This window comes from Garra rufa, chromosome 10 (assembly GCF_049309525.1).
Source record: "Garra rufa chromosome 10, GarRuf1.0, whole genome shotgun sequence".
Taxonomy (NCBI): domain Eukaryota; kingdom Metazoa; phylum Chordata; class Actinopteri; order Cypriniformes; family Cyprinidae; genus Garra; species Garra rufa.
Genome location: NC_133370.1, coordinates 28,449,241 through 28,468,620, shown reverse-complemented (window position 1 = coordinate 28,468,620; position 19,380 = coordinate 28,449,241). Strand labels below are relative to the sequence as shown.

Below are 19,380 nucleotides of genomic sequence, written 5' to 3'. Positions count from 1 at the left end.
GTTTTCATGCATTCTCCCTCCATGAAATGAGCCACTTCTGGTATTTTGCCACACAGGCAAAATCAATCAAGGATTTTTTTACTGAGTACTGAGTAATCATGACAGCCGTCAACTCTACTTCTAACAGCAAAATTAGATGTTTTCCAATGATATCTGAGAGGCTTGAAGTGCACAAATTTCAATTTTTGTATAAATAAGTATTTATACTGTTCAGTTTGCACCTCCATACAACACAGAGGTTACAATAATAGTTAGATGCATCATCTCATCCATGTGCATCACGAGAGCAGCATGACGCTCCCAGACACTGGTGTTCAGATTCCCAGGAGACCAATTAAACGTTTGTCAGATACCTGGAAATCTTCCATTCCCATAGGAGAAGCACTCTTTAAACATATCATGTTGTTTCAGGTTAAAACACACACACACACACACACACACACACACACACACACACACACACACACACACACACATATTTAGTCCTACAGTTGGTGTTCATCAAATGGCACATTTTTTTCTTACAATTAATGATGAGAAATAAGAGAATAGAAAACGACATAAATATAAATATCGATGTATAATGAGTTCACTAGGTAACTCAGAAATAAAAGTGCATTCTTGTGGGCATTAAGTGCTGGGAATGGATGAAGAATCAAGGATCTAAATGCTGTCTGCACAGCAGCCTGTATAGTTAGTCATTCAACAATCACGACTGAGTGCCAAAGCCTCTCATCTGAACTAACACTTGCTTTGCTTGCTGACACAATCATGTCACTGATTCTTGAGTACTGGGACAAAACATGCCACAAAACTGATAAACAATAATTTATTTTTCAAGAAATTATTTTGGATTAATCTGTCAGATTAATCAGAATTATTCCCCTACATTTGTCTGTAATCTCCCGCTTCTTCCATATTTTTCCTCGCCTATTGCTCCATATGGATCAACACCACGAGAAACATAAATAATGTGTCAAATGAAATAGAAATATTTACATATCAAGCATTCATGTCAAAGAATTAATCAACTGACACCACAGGATGCTTTGCAGCACCATCTGTTGAATCTTCACCACCATCAGATCAGAAAAATGTAACGTGTTAAAGGAACAATCATTCTGCATATCACACATATGACAGTAGCCATTTTGTTTTGCTGGGTTTAACACTAACTTAAAACGAATTAAGTTCTCTAAAAATCTCAAACAATTTCTTTACAATTTGAATGACAGGGGTAAACATATACCTGTGAGACATCAAATGTAAGCACAATTATAACAGAATTCGTAGATGTTGGGAACTCATAACAGGTGAAAAATGTAAAGAGGACCTTCAGAATAAAGGCTGAATTTGATTTTAAGAGATAGGAAGAAATACAAAATAAAATATATATTTATAAAGAACATAAGAAATGTATTCTGATTTTAAGAATAACTATATAATGTATCTTCACTAAGACACAACATTAGTAATGCATATTTTGGCTTTTTGTTCTTCCATTTGAATATAATACATATAAATGATTGAAACTTAAGTTGTGTGGCATGTTTTGTCCCATGTCTCGACATATGTAGCCTATTGATTCGTGTACCCCGCAACATTGTCGCTTGTGGACAAATGCCTCTGATGTTTCGAGTCGTAGAATGACGTACATGCCAGTTTAACTAGGGATCAAGAAGCCGCAAGAAAAGTGTCACACGTGCCTTCAATCCGCTCACACTGTTATAAACCTGTAAGAAACCGTAGCCCTTACCGAGTGGTTGACTCCCCACATCAAGACGCTGAGCAACGGATCGCTGGCCCTAAACAGCTTCACCTTCTGAGACACGAAATGTTTCTTCTTGGTTTTGGTTTTGCTGGCGATGGATGCAGCAAGGCTGCTGGCTGCAGAGGCCATGTTTAGCGAGCAGGCTCGGATGAATGAAATCCCTCTCTGAGCGTGGCACTATGGCGATGTCTTGACACAAGCTGTTCGGAATCAGCAGCAGCGCCCCGCCGGATCTCGACATGCAATTTGTCCCTTTCGTTATTTAGTGCATCGCGTTCATGCATCCCTCTGCAAACGCGCAGCTGACGAACGATGGGAAACTCTCAGAAATCCCGCTATCCACCAACTCCCACCAGCTAACTGCTAGCTGTCATTGACGTTAGCTTGAAGGTTACAGTTGGCTGGATGTGTGCGCTACCAGCTCATTCACACACACAGCTTTGCAAACTAACGTTAAATCTGAAGCTCGCCGGGCAAAGCATCCCAGAAGCTCAAACGAATGGCATCCGTGTCCATCATGAGGCTAAACGTGAAATATAACAAAAAGTAAACAGATGCACAGATTCAGAATGCAGAGATTGTTCACCACCCCGCTATAGAAAGGTGTGTCGCCTCATTTAAAATAAATCATGTCAAAAAACGTTATTTATGGTACGACCGCTTACGAATCTTTCAATGCGAACGTAACTAACTAAAAGCCGGCGAAATACTAAAAGGAAACAACTGCTGTCCTGTTGAAGTCAACCCCTGGCGAAGACCGGGCATCTGAGCCCATCCACTGCGTCTGTATGCTGCAGCTGGATCAGGCTTTACTGCCTCTCTGACAGCTCTGCTTTAGCTCAGTTCAGCACGTTGACACATAAATCTTGCGTTTCACGTACGGCTATTGGCCTGGCGCCACTATCGGGTAGATACGACTACAGCATGATGAAATCCAAGTAGTCCTATTGGTTCACTCATCTCGGTTTTGGTTTTACCAGTAATTATAAGGCTTTCAGACGTTAAAAAAAAAAAATATAAGACATAGGCTGGAGTCTAAACCTGAGCCCACACAGAGGAGATGTCGCCGAGGACGTAACACTAATTATTTCTATATGCTACCACGTACCTGCGGCGTAAACAGCGTAGGTGGATAATCACAATTATTGTTATTCTAATATGCATGTTATCTTTTCTGGGATAGCTTGTGTTTTATGCACAGAAATGTTAGGAAGACCACATTTAATAAAAATTCAGCCTAGAGTATATATTTTTTTAACTGCACTCATTATCCACTCTTTTTTAAGTTGTATTTATTTTATCTTTAGACCTACATTTTATATATTTATATATATATTAATAGCACTTTTGAGAATAGATCAGATGAAGACTCCAGGCATATCAGTATTCTAATAAAAGTTTTACATCTAGTGGGTCGCCTCATGGGGGCAGGCATTTTAAGATCACATCTTGCTAATCTTGTTATTTAACACTTTTGCTTAGAGAATAAATTAACCTGATGATGAATATGTTTTTGCAACGACATTAGTAAAAAATCAAGACTTTTAATATTGTATGATGCTTCACATTGCTAGTATAACCTCTTAGGTAAAAATGATGCAACATTACACACAGTGTTGGGGAGTAATAGAGCCAGGGGCGTAAACTTTTGAACAGAATGAAGATGTGTAGCCTACATTTTTTTTAATAAATAATTTTTTTTTTTCAATTAGTACTTCCCTTCAGAAGCTACAGAAGATATTTACATGTTTTCCAGAAGACAAAATAAGTTACATTTACCCTGATCTTCAAATTCAAATTTAATGTAATGCATCGCGTTTCCTTCTGGAGCATCAGTGAGTGTTTAAACCTTCTGTAATAGTTGCATATGAGTTTCTCAGTTGTCCTCAGTGTGAAAAGATAGATCTTATAATCATACAGTCATTGTTGGAAAGGGTTCAAATACACAAAAATGCTGAAAAACCAAAGAATTTGTGGGACCTGAAGAATTTTTCTGAAGAACAGCAGGCAGTTACATCTGAATATTTTCACACACCCACATACAATAAAAATATGAGACACCAATGTTTCTGAATGTTTTATTTCATATTTGGGTTTATGTATATATTTTTAAGATTTGCTGTTTTTTTTTTCCAAGGCAGTTTTATATGCCAGTGTTTCCTGTCACAGCTATGCAAATATTTGTTTTCTAAAACAGTATCATAGCTATTAAACTATATCTTATGAATTTGAATCTGTATTTAACCTCAGAACGATCTCAAAGTAAAAAGAAGTGCTAAAGTCTGATTTTGTGGTGGATGTACTTTAAAATTAAATTATTAAAATTAAATTAATTAAAGTGTTGAGGGATTTGGAAAGTGTTAAGTACTACAGTAAGGTTAACCCTACCTGCTTTAAATGTTTGAAAATGGTTAACAGTTGAAAACATTTATTAGAAATTTAGAAAAGTAATCAAAAACTAATCAGATATAATCAGTTACATTAATAAAGTAATTGAAATAGTTACACTATATTACATTTTAAATAGGGTAACTTGTAATCTGTAACCTATTACATTTTATAAAGTAACCTTCCCAACACTACACACACACACACACACACACACACACACACACACACACACACACACTTTGGGTTTCAATGTTTTATGGGGATATTGCAGAGATGTAATGGTTTTTCTAATGTACCAACTGTATATTCTATCGCTTTACCCTAACCCTAGCCCTCACAGGAATCTTTCTGCATTTTTAGATTTACAGATTAATTTTGGATGATTTATAAACTTGTTTACTCATTGGGACCAAAAATGTCCCAAAAGGACAACGGTTTTGGATATTGCAATACTTGTGACATTTTGCCCCCATTACGTAGAGTATACCTCAACCACACACACAAACCTGAGCACACCTTTACATCGACAAAGCACTTTTTACTTACGTTTGTAATCATACAAAATGCATATTATTTTTTTATTTAATACTGACCTGAATAAGATATTTAACATAAAAGACATGTAGTCCACAAGAGAAAATAATAGTAGTTACCTGAATTGTTACCTGAATGACCCTCAGCTTTTCTTTTTTTTTTGGTGAGAGTTGTTCATGAGTCCCTTGTTTGTCCTGAACAGTTAAACTGCCCAGTGTTCTTCAGAAATGTCATTAAGGTCCCACAATTTTTTTTATTATTATTTTATTTTTTAGCATTTTTGTGTATTTGAACCCTTTTCAACAATGACTGTATGATTTTGAGATCCATCTCTTCACACTGAGGACAACTGAGGGACTCATATGCAACTATTACAGAAGGTTCAAACGCTCACTGATGCTCCAGAAGGGGAAAAAACATGCATTATGAGCTGGGGGGTGGGGGGTATAAACTTTTGAACAATGATGTGTACATTTTTTTTTATTTGGCCTAAATATCAAGTTAGTAAGTTAGTAAATATCAGTTAGTACTGCCCTTCAGAAGCTACAGAAGATGCACTGCCCACCAAAAGTTTGCAACAGCTCTAGAAAAGTGGGGTTTTGGACAATATTGGCATGAATTCTTTTTAATTTGTGATAATTTTGCACTTATAAGGTACAACACAAACTACAAAAACATATTTTATGATTCATCAAAATATCCACGATTAGCAGCTATTACAGCTCTGCATAATCTGGGCATCTGAGCTGTCAGTTTATTCAAACATTGCCTTGATATATTACTCCAAGCCTCCTGAAGGATTGCCTAAAGATGAACCACACTTTGCCAGGGGTGTTTCCAAACTTTTGGAGGGCAGTGTAGCCTACCTATTTTGGTAAAATAATTAACATTTTGCAGATTCTGCAAGGTGAATGTAAACTTTTGACCTCAACCGTATTAGAAATACCGTCCCGTCTTCATCACCAGCAATTTACATTTAGAAAGGTTTTTCTAAATTTCTCTCAAAAGTGCATCTTTTGATGTTCTACTGCCCTCTTTAGGCATTATGATGCCATTATTCTTAACGACTTCTGACTGCTACTCATCCTATTAGCCTAATTAAAAAAGATTACCCAGGCGAGATGTTATTCATGTCTCTTTAGTCCAGCTTTGATAAATGACGAGAGAAACTAAATTACGCACAAAACATGTCCAAGAAACCAAAATACCATTACAAACATCATGCAAACCATTTTGTGAGACCTGTAACAAAACACCAGAAAAACGAAATAAAATGTGTCACACCTTACAAAGCCTGACTCTTTATTTAGACCGATTTGTTTAGCCCTTTTTGGCTCCTTGTGCATGTACAGAATAGCCGAATCCCCGCGGTCAGTGTTTGATTGCTGCTCCAACAGTCTCAGCGGGTGATGTTTGGTGAAATCTCACGCATCTTTGATTCAGTTCCCTCACTGCGAGAGCAGCAGCACGCTGATAAACAATCGAGAGCCACGCGAATTTAAAGCTCTGCGACATAAACTCTCCGCATGCTGCAGCAGGTCTGACATATCTCAGACATTTACAACAAGATTATCGGAGTAACTGGAGAAGTTATGCGTTTTCCCCGGACCATCGCAACAGCTTAAAAATGAATCCTCATTGTGCCCGCTGTGGGAAAATTGTCTACGCAACAGAGAAAGTGAACTGCCTGGACAAGGTAGGCTATATTCTCTTTCTTCCGAAGCTTAGAACTAAACATGTTTAAATACTTATAACGCTTTGAGCTTACTGTTTAGTTTCTATCTCTTTACATCCTACAGTATTGGCACAAAGGATGCTTCCATTGTGAGGTGTGCAAAATGACTCTCAACATGAACAACTACAAGGGATATGAGAAGAAGCCTTACTGCAACGCGTATGTTATTGCCCAAAAATACTAGTTTGTTAATTACTTGTATGTTTATATACACTAGTAATTTGTTGTTATATGTTTATTTATTTGATAAAATATGAATATAGTAGAGTCCAAAATCCCAAAATGACTCATTTACTTTCTCCAAAAAGGCACTATCCAAAACAGACCTTCACAATTGTGACAGACACCCCTGAGAACCTACGGCTGAGACAGCAAAGTGAGCTCCAAAGTCAGGTAAGGTCACTTGTTCACTATGTAGTGTACCCATTATTACACATGATAAAAATATATTTTTAAAGTACTGTTCTAATTCTAAAGGGGAGCTTATATAGGGTATGATAATGTTATTTGTTGCTATTGGTAGAGGCAATTGAAAGGGATGAGACAATTGCTTACAACCGCATGAGTGTTTTGGCTGCCAGGGAGGGACTGGGTGTGATACTTTGAGGTCAGCATGAAGAAAAGCAAGGCAGCTGTCTGCTCCGTGGTGCCCTGGCCGAACCCCTCAGCGTCTCCACCTGGCAGCCCAAAAGATGCTGCCAATTCCATACTGCGGCCTAATCCTGGCATTATGACAGAAAATGTATTTTTACTGAAAGATAGGTCAGCAAGCTGTGAAAATATATTTTTTTTGTATTTGCATTCACAATTTTATGTTACAAATTAGCATTTAATGTTGGTCAGACTTTGTGTTAGGGACCTGGAAAAAAAATGATAATCAGAAAAAGCAACCATCCAAAACTCCAGAACATCCAGAAGTTGGTATGATTGTTTAGGGCCTTTATGAAATGCCTGCAACAATGATAATTCTTTTGTGTATTTTGGTGGTGCGTTACCATCAAAAACTTTTACATCCAACTACAAAAGACCTGCATTGCTTACGAGACATTGTTGTCGCTATAGCTGCTCGAGCGTGGAGAAAATGGCAGACAGTGGACAATATGCTAATACGGGACAGTCCGTCAGCGTTCTTGGACTGGGGCAGAGCAGTATGATGTCTAAACGCTTAATAATTAAGACTGTTTTAGTTTTTTGGGGATTAAAAAAATGGATGGATTTTTATAATTGTAGGGTGGCACATTTATATATAAACACCATGTAAAAGTAAATTTTGCACCCAATAAACTCCCTGGTAAAATGGTTTTCTTGTTCTTCAGGTCAAGTACAGGAAGGATTTTGAACAGAGCAAGGGTCGGGGCCTCAAATTTGTCTTGGATACGCCAGAGCTACAGAGACTGAGGAAGGCCCAGGATCAGATCAGTAATGTATGCAGGAAAATGCAGAAAACTAATGTAGCCAAATGGGGAAAAAAAGTACATTTGCAATCAAAATGATTCAACCCCCTTGACCTTTAAGACATTTTGCTGCAGAGAACAAAATTTTGTGAAAACAATTCAACAACAAAGTTTATTAATGCACATTTGAGTGATTGAGAATATAAGTTGATGAATAATGAAAAAAAAAAAAAAAAAAAATCAAATTGGCTCTAAATGTTCATGTCCAAAATTATTCAACCCCCAAAAGTCCAATTTGTTGCCAAATCTTTTATTCTTTAAAACCACCAATAAATGCTGCTTGGAAGTTCTTAGAAGCTTCTGTCAAGCTTAGTAGCTTTGGATATACTTTGGGATGTCTGTCCTGCAGGAAAGTCCATTGATCATCAGCTTTAGTCTTTGCAACAAAGGCATCACAATTCTTGCCAAAATGGCCTGATACTTCAAAGAATCCATGATGACCTTCATACAGTCATGATTTCCACTTCCTGTAACAGTAAAACACCCTCGTAACAGGACTAGCCCACCTCAATGTTTGACAAGGGAGATGGTGTTCTTCTGCTTATAAGTCGCATCGCTTCATAAAACATTCCTCCATAACTCCACAGGTCTATCTAAATAAATTTGAGCATATACAAGTCAGCATTTCATGTTCTTCTTGGTCAAGAGTGGCATTCAGCAAGATGCCCCAACATGAAAGCCATGCTTGTCTTGTGTTCATCTTCTACTCTGCACTGAAATGTTTTTCCACCTTTCGTCGGGTCATCTTGAAAGTCTTTGGCTGTACATTGCAGGTTTTTCCTCAGTTGTTCTGTTCAAACATTTTATGATATTGTGCTTTGTTGTTCTGGTTAACACCCTCAAACGTTTTCTGGTACAACACATTTTAAGTTAAGGAATAAGGCTACCAGATGTGTATCTAGGAACTTTCAATCTCTTGAAAATCTTCATATAGCCTTAGACATTCGAAGGTAATAAAATGATTTCTTCTCTATAGCTTTTGTGAGAGCTCTCTTGACTCATATTAGCTACTCAAACTTCAGCACATGCATGGGCTAACTGTATGTATGTGTAACAGCTCAAGCTAATTCTGTTTTCTAACAGAGTTCCTAAAGGCTTAAATGTGCTTTAAGACAATTTTGCTCCCCACCATACAACTAAGTGACTAAAAAACAGCAATGTTGAACAGGGGTTGAATAATTATGACATAGCTGTGTTATTAAAAACTACAACTCAAAAATATTATGCTATACAGTATACTAACATTATCACTTTTATTATACTAGTAATCTGTCTTGGATCTTCACAAAAAGCTTGTATTTGTAAAGTACTGCAGTCTCTGGGGGGGTTGAATGATTTCGATTGCAACTGAATACATAACACTTAAATTTGCATGAAACAGATGGCATCTCATTCTTGCAGGCAAAGTACCATAAGGATTTTGAGGTGTCAGGTTTGCAAGGGGTCACTCAGGGAGCGCGCAGCACGTACCTGGTACGAGCTCAGATGACGCCTAACCATGAGACGGTGGGGAACAGCACACACAAGGGTGTCCATCAGTACATTATGGAGATGGATCGAAGACCTGGTGTCATTGTGGGTAAGTTCTTTAATGTGAGACACTCACACCTGGTAGTGAACCCTAAAAAAGGGAAAAGTACAACAAAATCAGTAACATAAATCAAAATCTCAAACTCACAACCATAAGCAAAATATTACTCTTGATAATTGTTGTTTTAGCACCTGTTCTCCCTGGTGCGTACTATCCCAGTGGCCACAGCCATGCGCACAGCTACATGCATCAGACCAGCATGCATTCACTGAGGTCAATGCAGCTGAGGTCACAACACGTGAGCATGGTGAGTCCTGCTTTTTCTAGGGTATTACATAGCATGTACACTCTTTTTGATTAAAATGTATTCAGGTATGTAAAATACTTACTTTTAATGCACAAATACATGGTCACCAGACTATGTACAGGGCCTTGTATGACTACACGGCGCAGGACTACGATGAGGTGTCATTCCGGGATGGTGACATCATTCAGAACGTGCAGCCGATCGACGAAGGCTGGATGTATGGAACGGTACAGCGGACAGGGAGGTCGGGTATGCTGCCTGCTAATTATGTAGAGGGCATTCGCTAGTTGTCCTACATCTCTCAGACTGAGCCTCAAATTAAACACCATATTTGAATGGTTACAGGTACAGCTCTATTTTAATAGTGCGAATTGTCCCACTTTGTAAGTGTTTATAATGTTTAGCATTTCTCATTTTGTTACTCTGAACGTCCAGTGTAAGTGAATGTACACTAATGTTCAAAAGTTTGGCGTCTAATTTATTTCTTTTTTTTTTTATTAACACTTTTATTCAGCAAGGATGAATTAATTTGATCAAAAGTGACAGTAAAGATATTTACAATGTTGTAAAACATTTCTATTTAAAATAAATGTGATCTTTTAAAATTTCTACTAATCAAAAAAAAAATAATAATAAAATAAATGTTTCTTGAGCAGCAAATCAGCATATTAGAATGATTTCTCAAGGATAATGTGACACTAAAGACTGGAGTAATGATGCTGAAAATTCTGCTTTGCCATCACAGGAATAAATTACATTTGGAAAATATAAAATAGCTATTTTAAATGCATTTAAATATTACAATTTTACTGTATTTTTATCAAATAAATGCAGCCTTGGTGGGCATAAGAGACTTCAAAAACATTTAAACAATTTTGCCAAACTTTTGGAAAGTTAGTGTATGTTATATAATAAACAGTTTTGTACCAACATGGTATTTACTTTGACATAAATGTTAAATGTACAAGATGTATAGAGGATTATATGAAAGAGAGCATTATTTTTAACAGCATGCTGCATTGTAAAACATGAATATTTGTGTAAACTGTTCGGCAATGTAAATTAAATGTTCCACTACCACAAAAATTGATTTATATTTTAACCACTATTCAAGCAGTATGATCAGAAAAAGGTTAAGTTTATTAAAAAGAATACTTTTAATAAACATTTCAAAAACATTTTCACAATGCTAATAAAAGGCATTTTCATAATTGTTAAAGGGATAGTTCAGTCAAAAATGAAAATTCTGTCATTACATACTCAACCTCATGTCGTTCCAAACCAGTAAGACCTTCTTTATTCACCTTAGAAACACAAATTAAGATATTAAGATACTTTTGAACATTTTTGTAACTTCTGTGACTTATCATAGCTTTATAAAACTACGGTTGAAACACTGATGTCACATTGACTATTTTATCGATGTCCTTACTTACTTTCGGGGCCTTAAACATGTCAGTTGCATTGCTGTCTATGCAGTGTCAGAAAGCTCTCGAATTTCATCAAAATATATCAGGTTTGGAACGACATGAGGGTGAGTAATTAATGACAGAACTGTCATTTTTGGGTGAACTGCACCTTTAAGGGATATTTCATCAGCAAAAGTTCCCAGCTTCAGTACTGGTACCATCAGCCAAGTAGCATTTCTGCTATTATCTCAGTTCACCTTCATCTCAACCATATTCATCTTCCTTTCTTCGTCTTGGCAACCCTGTCCTTACGCTTTTTCACATGCTTTGGCACTTTATTTTTTCTTTTTTCCCTCTGAGCTTCTTTAGCCAATTTCTTTCTTTCCTGAAAGACAGAAACAGCAACTTATTCTCACAACCCACAAACACAATTCATCTGGTAGCAACATTTTCTGTTTGCATTAGGTACCTTTTTGTCCACTTGTGCTTCCTCAGTGTTGCTGCCACCCTCCTGTGTGTCTTCCCCTTCTGACTTCTCATCTTCATCTTCATCCTCCTCTTCTCCCTCAGAGCTTGAACTATCATCCTTCGTGGAGTTTTCCAGTATCGAGGGTACCTGTCAAATAAAAAAATTCAGCAACAGCATTTTTAATCTGATTCCTCATAGTCATTACGCTTGAGTTTGGCAACGGCTGTTGTTTATATTCTCTGCCTTAATCCTCCCACATGCCATGTAGGCAAAGAGAATTCCAAAGGGACCTAGTGGGTGCTTTAATAGCAAAAACAAAGTCTTGGCCACATAAGGTGTCTTAAACCTAGAGCTTAATCATTAATGCACCAAATGGTCTTCTTAAAAACAAAAACAGCGTTCTCCTCACCGTTTGCACACCAGAAAGGTCTTTCCTGAGGCCTGTCACTGTTTGGTAGAGAATCTGTAATGGAAAACAGATCATTTTAACCACTGCTAATAGTTCTCAGAGCATTAGTTCATTATTTTTTATTTAGGGAGGCGAGATGTACGTTGTTAGTGTTTGTATCTTCAGAAGAACCCTCCTCCTTTTTCTTCAACATTGTGTCCACATCCCTCTCATATTGGGTGACTTCATTAAGTGTGCGTGGAATGTAGGCTCTCTTAAACACCTGTTTTAAGACAGATTTAGGAGTAAATTGTCAGACAGGATTCCCACAACAATAACTTCAAGTTTCATGACTGCTGTACTACATGTGGACCACAAAACTCATCATAATTAGCACAGGTATATTTGTAGCAATGGCCAACAATACATTGTTTGGGTCAAAATTTTTTTTAAGCCTAAAATCATTAGAGTATTAAGTAAAGATCATGTTCCATGAAGATATTTTGTAAATTTCCCACCATAAATATATCAAAACTTAATTTTTGATTGGTAATATAGTGGGGAAAATAATTCTTTGATCCCCTGCTAATTTTGTATGTTTGCCCACTGAAAAAGAAATGATCAGTCTATAATTTTAATGATAGGTTTGTTTGAACAAATAGAGACAGAATAACAACAAAAAAATCCAGAAAAACACAATTCAAAAAAATTTATTAGCATTTTAATGAGTGAAATAAGTTTTTGACCTCTTCGCAAAACATGACTCAGGTCAGATGTTTCTAGTAGTTGGCCAGTAGGTTTGCACACATCTCAGGAGGGATTTTGTCCCACTCCTCTTTGCAGATCCTCTCCAAGTTGTTAAGGTTTCGAGGCTGACGTTTGGCAACTCAAACTTTTAGCCCCCTCCAAAGATTTTCTATGGGATCAAGGTCTGGAGACTGGCTAGGCTGTATGTTTTGGGCCATTGTCATGCTGGAATACCCATCCATGACCCATTTTCAATGAGGAAAGAAGGTTTTCACCCAAGATTTATCCCTTTGATGCGGTGCAGTTGTCATGTCCCCTTAGCAGAAAAACACCCTCAAAGCATAATGTTTCCACCTCCATGTTATTGGGTGGGGATGGTGTTCTTTGGGTCATAGGCAGCATTCCTCCTCATCCAAACACGGTGAGTTGAGTTGATGCCAAAGAACTTGATTTTGATCTCATCTGACCACAACACTTTGACCCAGTCCTCCTCTGAATCATTCAGATGTTCAATAGTAAACTTCAGACAGACCTGTACATGTGCCGTCTTGAGCAGGGGGACCTTGGGATTTCAGTCCTTCATGGCGTAGTGTACCAATTGTTTTCTTGGTGACTATGGTCCCAGCTGCCTTGAGATCATTGACTGTGATCCTCCTGTGTAGTTCTGGGCTGATTCCTCACTATTCTCATGATCATTGAAGGTGAGATCTTGCATGGAGCCCCAGACAGAGGAAGACTGACAGTTGTTTTGTGTTTCTTCCATTTGCGAATAATCACACCAACTGTTTGGTCTTGGCCATGGTGGAGAGTTTGGAATCTGATTAATTGATTGCTGTGGACAGGGGTCTTTAAACAATGCTCCTAATCTCAGCTTGTTACCTGTATAAAAGACACCTGGGAGCCAGAAATCTTGCTGATTGATAGGGGATCAAATACTTATTTCACTCATTAAAATGCAAATCAATTTATAACTTTTTTGAAATGCATTTTCTAGATTTTTCTGTTGCTATTCCCTCTCTCAGTGTTCAAATTAACCTACCATTAAAATTATACACTGATAATTTTTCAGTGGGCAAACATAAAAAAAAATCAGCAGGGGATCAAATAATTATTTTCCCAACTGTATGCATTGCTAAGAACTTTATTTGGACAACTTTAAAGATGATTTTCTCAGTATTTACTTTATAACTGGTTTTGTGGTCAAATATATGGATTAAAAAAAATTCTATTTGTATTTATATGATTTCTTAAAATAAAAATAAAAAAAATCATACAATCATTACAATATTAGCATGTGTTCACCAATGTTATTTTTGTATTATTTCTATACTATTAAATAGTATTAATACATTGAATTAGCTTTGTTTTTTTAAATTTTTTTGTTTTCATTTTTGTTTTAGTAATTGTTGTGTTGATATTTGTATTAATTAAGACATTTTTTTATTTATTTAATTTTATTTCCATTTTAGTACTTTAACTTAAAGGATTAGTTCACTTCCAGAATAAAAAAATCCCAGTGTCATTCAAGATGTTCATGTCTTTCTTTCATCAGTCGAAAAGAAATGAAGGTTTTTGAGGAAAACATTACAGGATTTTTCACCATATAGTGGACTTAAATGGGGATCGGTGGGTTAAAGGTCCAAAATTGCAGTTTCAAAGGGCTCTATACAATCCCAGTAGAGGAATAAGGGTCTTATCTAGCTAAACGAATTGTCATTTTTTAAAAAGAATTGGTTCTTCATCCGTGTACTTCGGTTCAAAAAGGTAAGGTAAAAATGCCATCTCATTTTCTCCTCCAACTTCAACATCGTTATTTAACGTTTTTTGTAAAGGGTGTTTGACTTTTTTCGCACATTAACATATATTAAAATATAAATTTATTTTCAAATTAGAAAGACATGAACATCTTGGATGACATAGGGGTGAGTAAATTATCAGGATAGTTGCCAAAATTTCTAATTTTTGTTGTCTAGTTGAAATCTGTCAAGTTCAAGGTTTTAATCTAATATTTAGACGTAATTCCAGTCTTATTTCAATTAATAATAAATAATCTAATAGTTTTAAATTTACTTACCAATAATAATATTGACTTTTACCCTACACAAGTGCTCACAAAGAGCAATATATGACTGTTGAGAAATGTTAAAAAAAGAATGCACCTCCTCATCAACTTTGCCCTGATTGGATCGTTCCTCTGCAGTTCTTTCAGACGCTATCTCCATCGCCTGCAGGTAAACCACAAACATATTTAGTCAAACTACATCAAACACGGCAACAAATGTATGTACCCAATCACATCAAGCTTGACAGAATGTATAAAAAAAAACACAAGAAAAACAGCCCGTCATTTAAACTAACAATGATACATCACTGTTACTCACAGACCTTGTCAAGGTACTGATTAATGTTGTCACTTGTGATGGAGGGGTCTGTGATGAACTCAAAGAGTTCACGCACAGTCATAACAGCTACATTATGTTTCTGGAAAAAGTCTGACGGAACAAAAAAAATATATATATTACATCAAAAGAAACATCATTGCCAACTTACTCTAGGCTCCACATACTTACCATTGACATTGGTGCAATCTTTGCGAAGAAATTCTAAAGCATGAGGGTGATCGTGTTCAACAGACTGAGAGACGTCAATAATATAGGCATCTCCGTTATTATACCTGCACACCAGAACACAGCAATGCTTAATTTTTTTCTACACTTTCCACTGGTCACAGCACATGTGAATATCAATAAACATTAAAAACCTTAAGTGTATTATAAAATGTCATCTTACAGCATATTGAACTCGCTAAGGTCAGCATGGACCAGACGAGCATCTTTGTACATTATTCTCATGTTCTGGATGACCTGTAGGTAGAGTTCCCTGGCTTTGGATTCGGACAGGACAGCGTTCTTTAACAGAGGGGCAGGCCTGAGGAACACACCAATGAGATCACTTAAAAAAAAGTCTGAAGTATCATTTAGGAATTTGTTGAAAACTCAAGCTGAGACGTATTTGTTCATCTATAGATGGTGACCATAAATGCCCACGTACATGTCATCTCGACCAATGAAGCTCATGACGAGGACGTGACTCCGCAACATGATTGGCTCTGGACTTGGAATCTGTGCAGTCTGTAGTCTTGACATAAATGGAACAACATTAGAGACAAAAATCATCATAAAATGTTTATTACAGAAAAATAAAGAAGTCAAAAAACTCACCTGATCAAGTTTCTCATTTCCTTCTCAGCCCAAGTGCGCACCATTTTTCTAGGATTGCCCTTGCAATAGCCATGGCGGAACCTAAATTGTATTTAAACATAGAAATTGAGTGTTTATAGGCACATATCAATAAGGTTAAATAGGACTGAATGTCTGAACAAAGTCTTACCTGAATTCCCCACTGACATATTTATCTCTGTCTTTGAATAGTAGAATTGATGTTTTGTATATTTTGATGGCTCTGCTTTCTCCTTTTGCTGTAGTTGCATGGTAGACATTTGCCTGTGGTACAAAATGCAGGAAAGAAATATAAAAATAGAATAGCAGAAGAAAAAAAATTAAAAAGCAACATTAACATTACTTCCTAGTTAAAGGAGTAGTTCACTTCCAGAAAAAAAAAAAATACAGATAATGTACTCACCCCGTTGTCATCCAAGATGCTCATGCCTTTTTTCTTCAGTTGTGAAGAAATTATATTTTTTGACGAAAACATTTCAGAATTCCTTCCATAATGGAGGAGTGTTTGAGGTTAAAAAGTATATAAATTGTAAATCTTTTTAGAAAATTGTTTTGCTCGATAAGACCCTTATTCCTTGACTTTTGAAGCTGCATTTAAACTGCATTTTGGAAGTTCAAACTCGGGGGCACCATAGAAGTCCATTATATGGAGAGAAATCCTGAAATGTTTTCCTCAAAAACATAACTTCTTTACGACCGAAGAAAGAAAGACATGAACATCTTGGAAGATAAGGGGGTGACTACATTAACTGTACATTTTTGTTCCGGAAGTGAACTACTCCTTTAAGAAGATCTCAAGTATACCCAAAATATATCCTTATTTTTTTCTATTCAGCCAAACAAACCAGGGTTTAAATAGTTAACCAATAATATATAAAAAAACTTAATTGTATTTTATTTTCCTTCAACATTTCTCATTTTCAACCTGAAGTGCTAATATAACTAAAAGAATACATGAACTGAAACTAATAAATATATCAATGACACTAAAACAAACTTGCCTCTTTGCCTGTGCTGATACAGCCATTGATCTCTGAAAAGACGCCTCTGCTGAGCATTTTAAACAGAATCATACGTGTACGGGGGTCCAAAACCTGTATAGTCATATTAAAATATCATATATGAATACAGCATCAGTTACAACACTGGTGCTCAAGTGAAATCATCACAAATAAAGCTTAAACAAACACACCTGTTCAACAGTAGCTCTGTCTGATTTGTCCTTAACTCGAAAACTGCAAAAAAACAACAACAACAAAAAATTAACATTAAAAACTTAAACCTGAATTAAAATCATGTCTGTTGCGCTGTTACTAGTAACTAAAAATACAATTATATTTATTTAAAAAAATAAAATGTAAACATTATATGAAAAACTTGTTATATTTTAGTTAGTTGCCAGAAAGCACACATATTTAGTTTTCTTTTAATTACTAAAACTAAAATGCAAATAAATGAAAGCTAAATAAATCAATAAATAAAATGACAAAAGCACATATTAAAATTACTGAAGCTAAAATGTAAATTAAAATAAATATACATTACTAGTAAAAAACTTTCGAACAGTAAGATTTTTAATGTTTTCAAAAGAAATCACAGCAAAAACAGTACTTTTTTAAAAACATTTTGACTGTTAAAAATTTATGTTTTTTATTTAAATATATTTTAAAGTGTAATTTGTTGCTGTGATTTCAAAGAGTTTTTAGCATCAGTCACATGATCCATCAGAAATAATTCTAATATTCTGATCTTCAGCTTCGGCTAATTGGTATATTGGAATGATTTCTGAAGGATCATGTGACACTGAAGACTGAAGAGTAATAATGCTGAAAATTTAGCTTTATCACAGGAATAAATCACATTTTAAAATACATTCAAATAGAAAACCGTTTTAAATAGTAAAAATATTTCAAAATGTTAGCGTTTTTGCTGTACTTTGGATAAAATAGAAAAGAGACTTCTTTAAAAAACAACAAATCCTACTTTCTAAAAATGTTTGACTGGTAGTGTATACAGAAAATCTAATTCAAACTATATAAATAATACTAAAATAAAATTACATACGTGTCTGCTTCCCTCTGCTTTTGCATCACAGTGACTTTATTGATCACAGAATCAGCATAGCTCAGTTTATCTGTAAAACACAGATAATTCAGAAAGAGAATAAAACAATGTATTTTAACTAGATTACGTTTGTAGTACATACAGCTTTAGTCACATTTTCTTAATTTGATTTGTAGTTAAATAACAAGCTTACCAAGGTTTATTTTGTTTTCATATTTCCTCAGGACCTTGTCTGACGGAGTGGACATTTTTAAAGACTTATTATTAGAACTTTGACGATTAGCCTGGTGGAAAAGAAACAAAGAACATGCAAATAATTCAACATACCATAAATGAAGCTAAACAAATTTCTAGAAACTCCAGGTTTGTTGTCAGCAATGGTATTCATTGGCCTTGCGGTCACGATACTTATATGTAATAAATACCTGTGGATTACACCCAGTTCTTATTGCCGTGTAGCGCTTTGTGAAGTCTCCTCCTCCAGATTCATTCCAGTCCCATTCATCGTCATCATCCTCTTCCTCATCATAATCATAATCACAGTCCTCCTCATTTTCACCTTGCTTATTATTTTCGAAGGATTGTAAAGTAACTTCATGGAGTATGTTTTCCAGGGAGGGCTTGTCAGGGATATGACTGATTTCAGGCTCACTGTGAAATACACATTTTGTAAACAACATCAATTAAAATTTGTTAATTGTAAGTGTATTTTTGTCATTTTTTTAGCTGGTGTTATTGGTCAAATGACTCAATAATTCCAGTTTGCCTCTCTGAAAATATGAAACATATCCTGTCAAAATAAACATACAGCTACCATACAGTATAAGTTACACATTACTGATCTATTATGTATTTTCTCTATTATAGATGAGTGCTATACATACTATTTTGATGTGCATACAATTCATTATTAATGTCTAATAAATCATGATCACAGCCAATGTAAATATACCAGTATATTTCTGTTTTTCATAAGCTTTGAGCCCTGTAATATGACTCACTATATGCCTTTATTAATTTAAGTTAATGAAGTTTCATACCTTCCCGGCTCGTCCGCGTCATCAAACTGCCCTGGTACAACCTGATACATTGCGGTGCTCTATTTTTAACCCGAAAAAGCCAGAATCCTTAAAATATATCTCAACAAAAGACAAAATGTAAAGGAACCGGCCAAATACTGTCAAAACACGTTTACATACCAACAGCACGCACGCACGCACGCACGCACACCGGAGTACTCTCACTTCCGGCAATGTGGGTAAGGGTGCTGTGAAGGCTCAAAGAGAGAACTCGTAACGCCAAATTATACATCGGTTTTAAGTCTAATCATTCGTGGATTAT

At 35.9% G+C, this 19,380-nt stretch overlaps 3 protein-coding genes across 4 annotated transcripts in view; 1 reads left to right on the top strand and 2 right to left on the bottom strand.

Annotated features, from left to right (window-relative positions):
* pip4k2ab (phosphatidylinositol-5-phosphate 4-kinase, type II, alpha b) overlaps window positions 1-2,582 on the bottom strand; it is a 36,866-nt gene extending 34,284 nt beyond the window's left edge. For both annotated transcript variants that reach the window (XM_073849212.1, XM_073849213.1), the window contains exon 1: window positions 1,757-2,582. In XM_073849212.1, the coding sequence (XP_073705313.1) occupies window positions 1,757-1,900 (144 nt within the window). In that variant the 5' untranslated portion in view covers window positions 1,901-2,582. The remainder of the gene's footprint in view (window positions 1-1,756) is intronic.
* Window positions 2,583-6,161: 3,579 nt separating this feature from the next.
* Window positions 6,162-11,383, top strand: nebl (nebulette). The gene is made up of 7 exons (XM_073849600.1): window positions 6,162-6,392; window positions 6,496-6,590; window positions 6,740-6,824; window positions 7,748-7,855; window positions 9,287-9,464; window positions 9,605-9,723; window positions 9,834-11,383. The coding sequence occupies exons 1-7, from the start codon at window positions 6,324-6,326 to the stop codon at window positions 10,008-10,010; spliced, it is 831 nt and encodes a 276-aa protein (XP_073705701.1). The 5' UTR covers window positions 6,162-6,323; the 3' UTR covers window positions 10,011-11,383.
* riok1 (RIO kinase 1 (yeast)) lies at window positions 10,845-19,266 on the bottom strand. Its single transcript, XM_073849599.1, has 17 exons — window positions 19,080-19,266; window positions 18,465-18,690; window positions 18,233-18,323; window positions 18,040-18,109; window positions 17,168-17,210; window positions 16,977-17,069; window positions 16,127-16,239; window positions 15,958-16,038; window positions 15,788-15,874; window positions 15,527-15,664; window positions 15,307-15,410; window positions 15,122-15,228; window positions 14,896-14,961; window positions 12,153-12,272; window positions 12,011-12,064; window positions 11,602-11,748; window positions 10,845-11,517 (listed from the first exon to the last, which is right to left on the bottom strand). The coding sequence occupies exons 1-17, from the start codon at window positions 19,127-19,129 to the stop codon at window positions 11,407-11,409; spliced, it is 1,701 nt and encodes a 566-aa protein (XP_073705700.1). The 5' UTR covers window positions 19,130-19,266; the 3' UTR covers window positions 10,845-11,406.
* Between the last annotated feature and the right edge of the window lie 114 nt (window positions 19,267-19,380).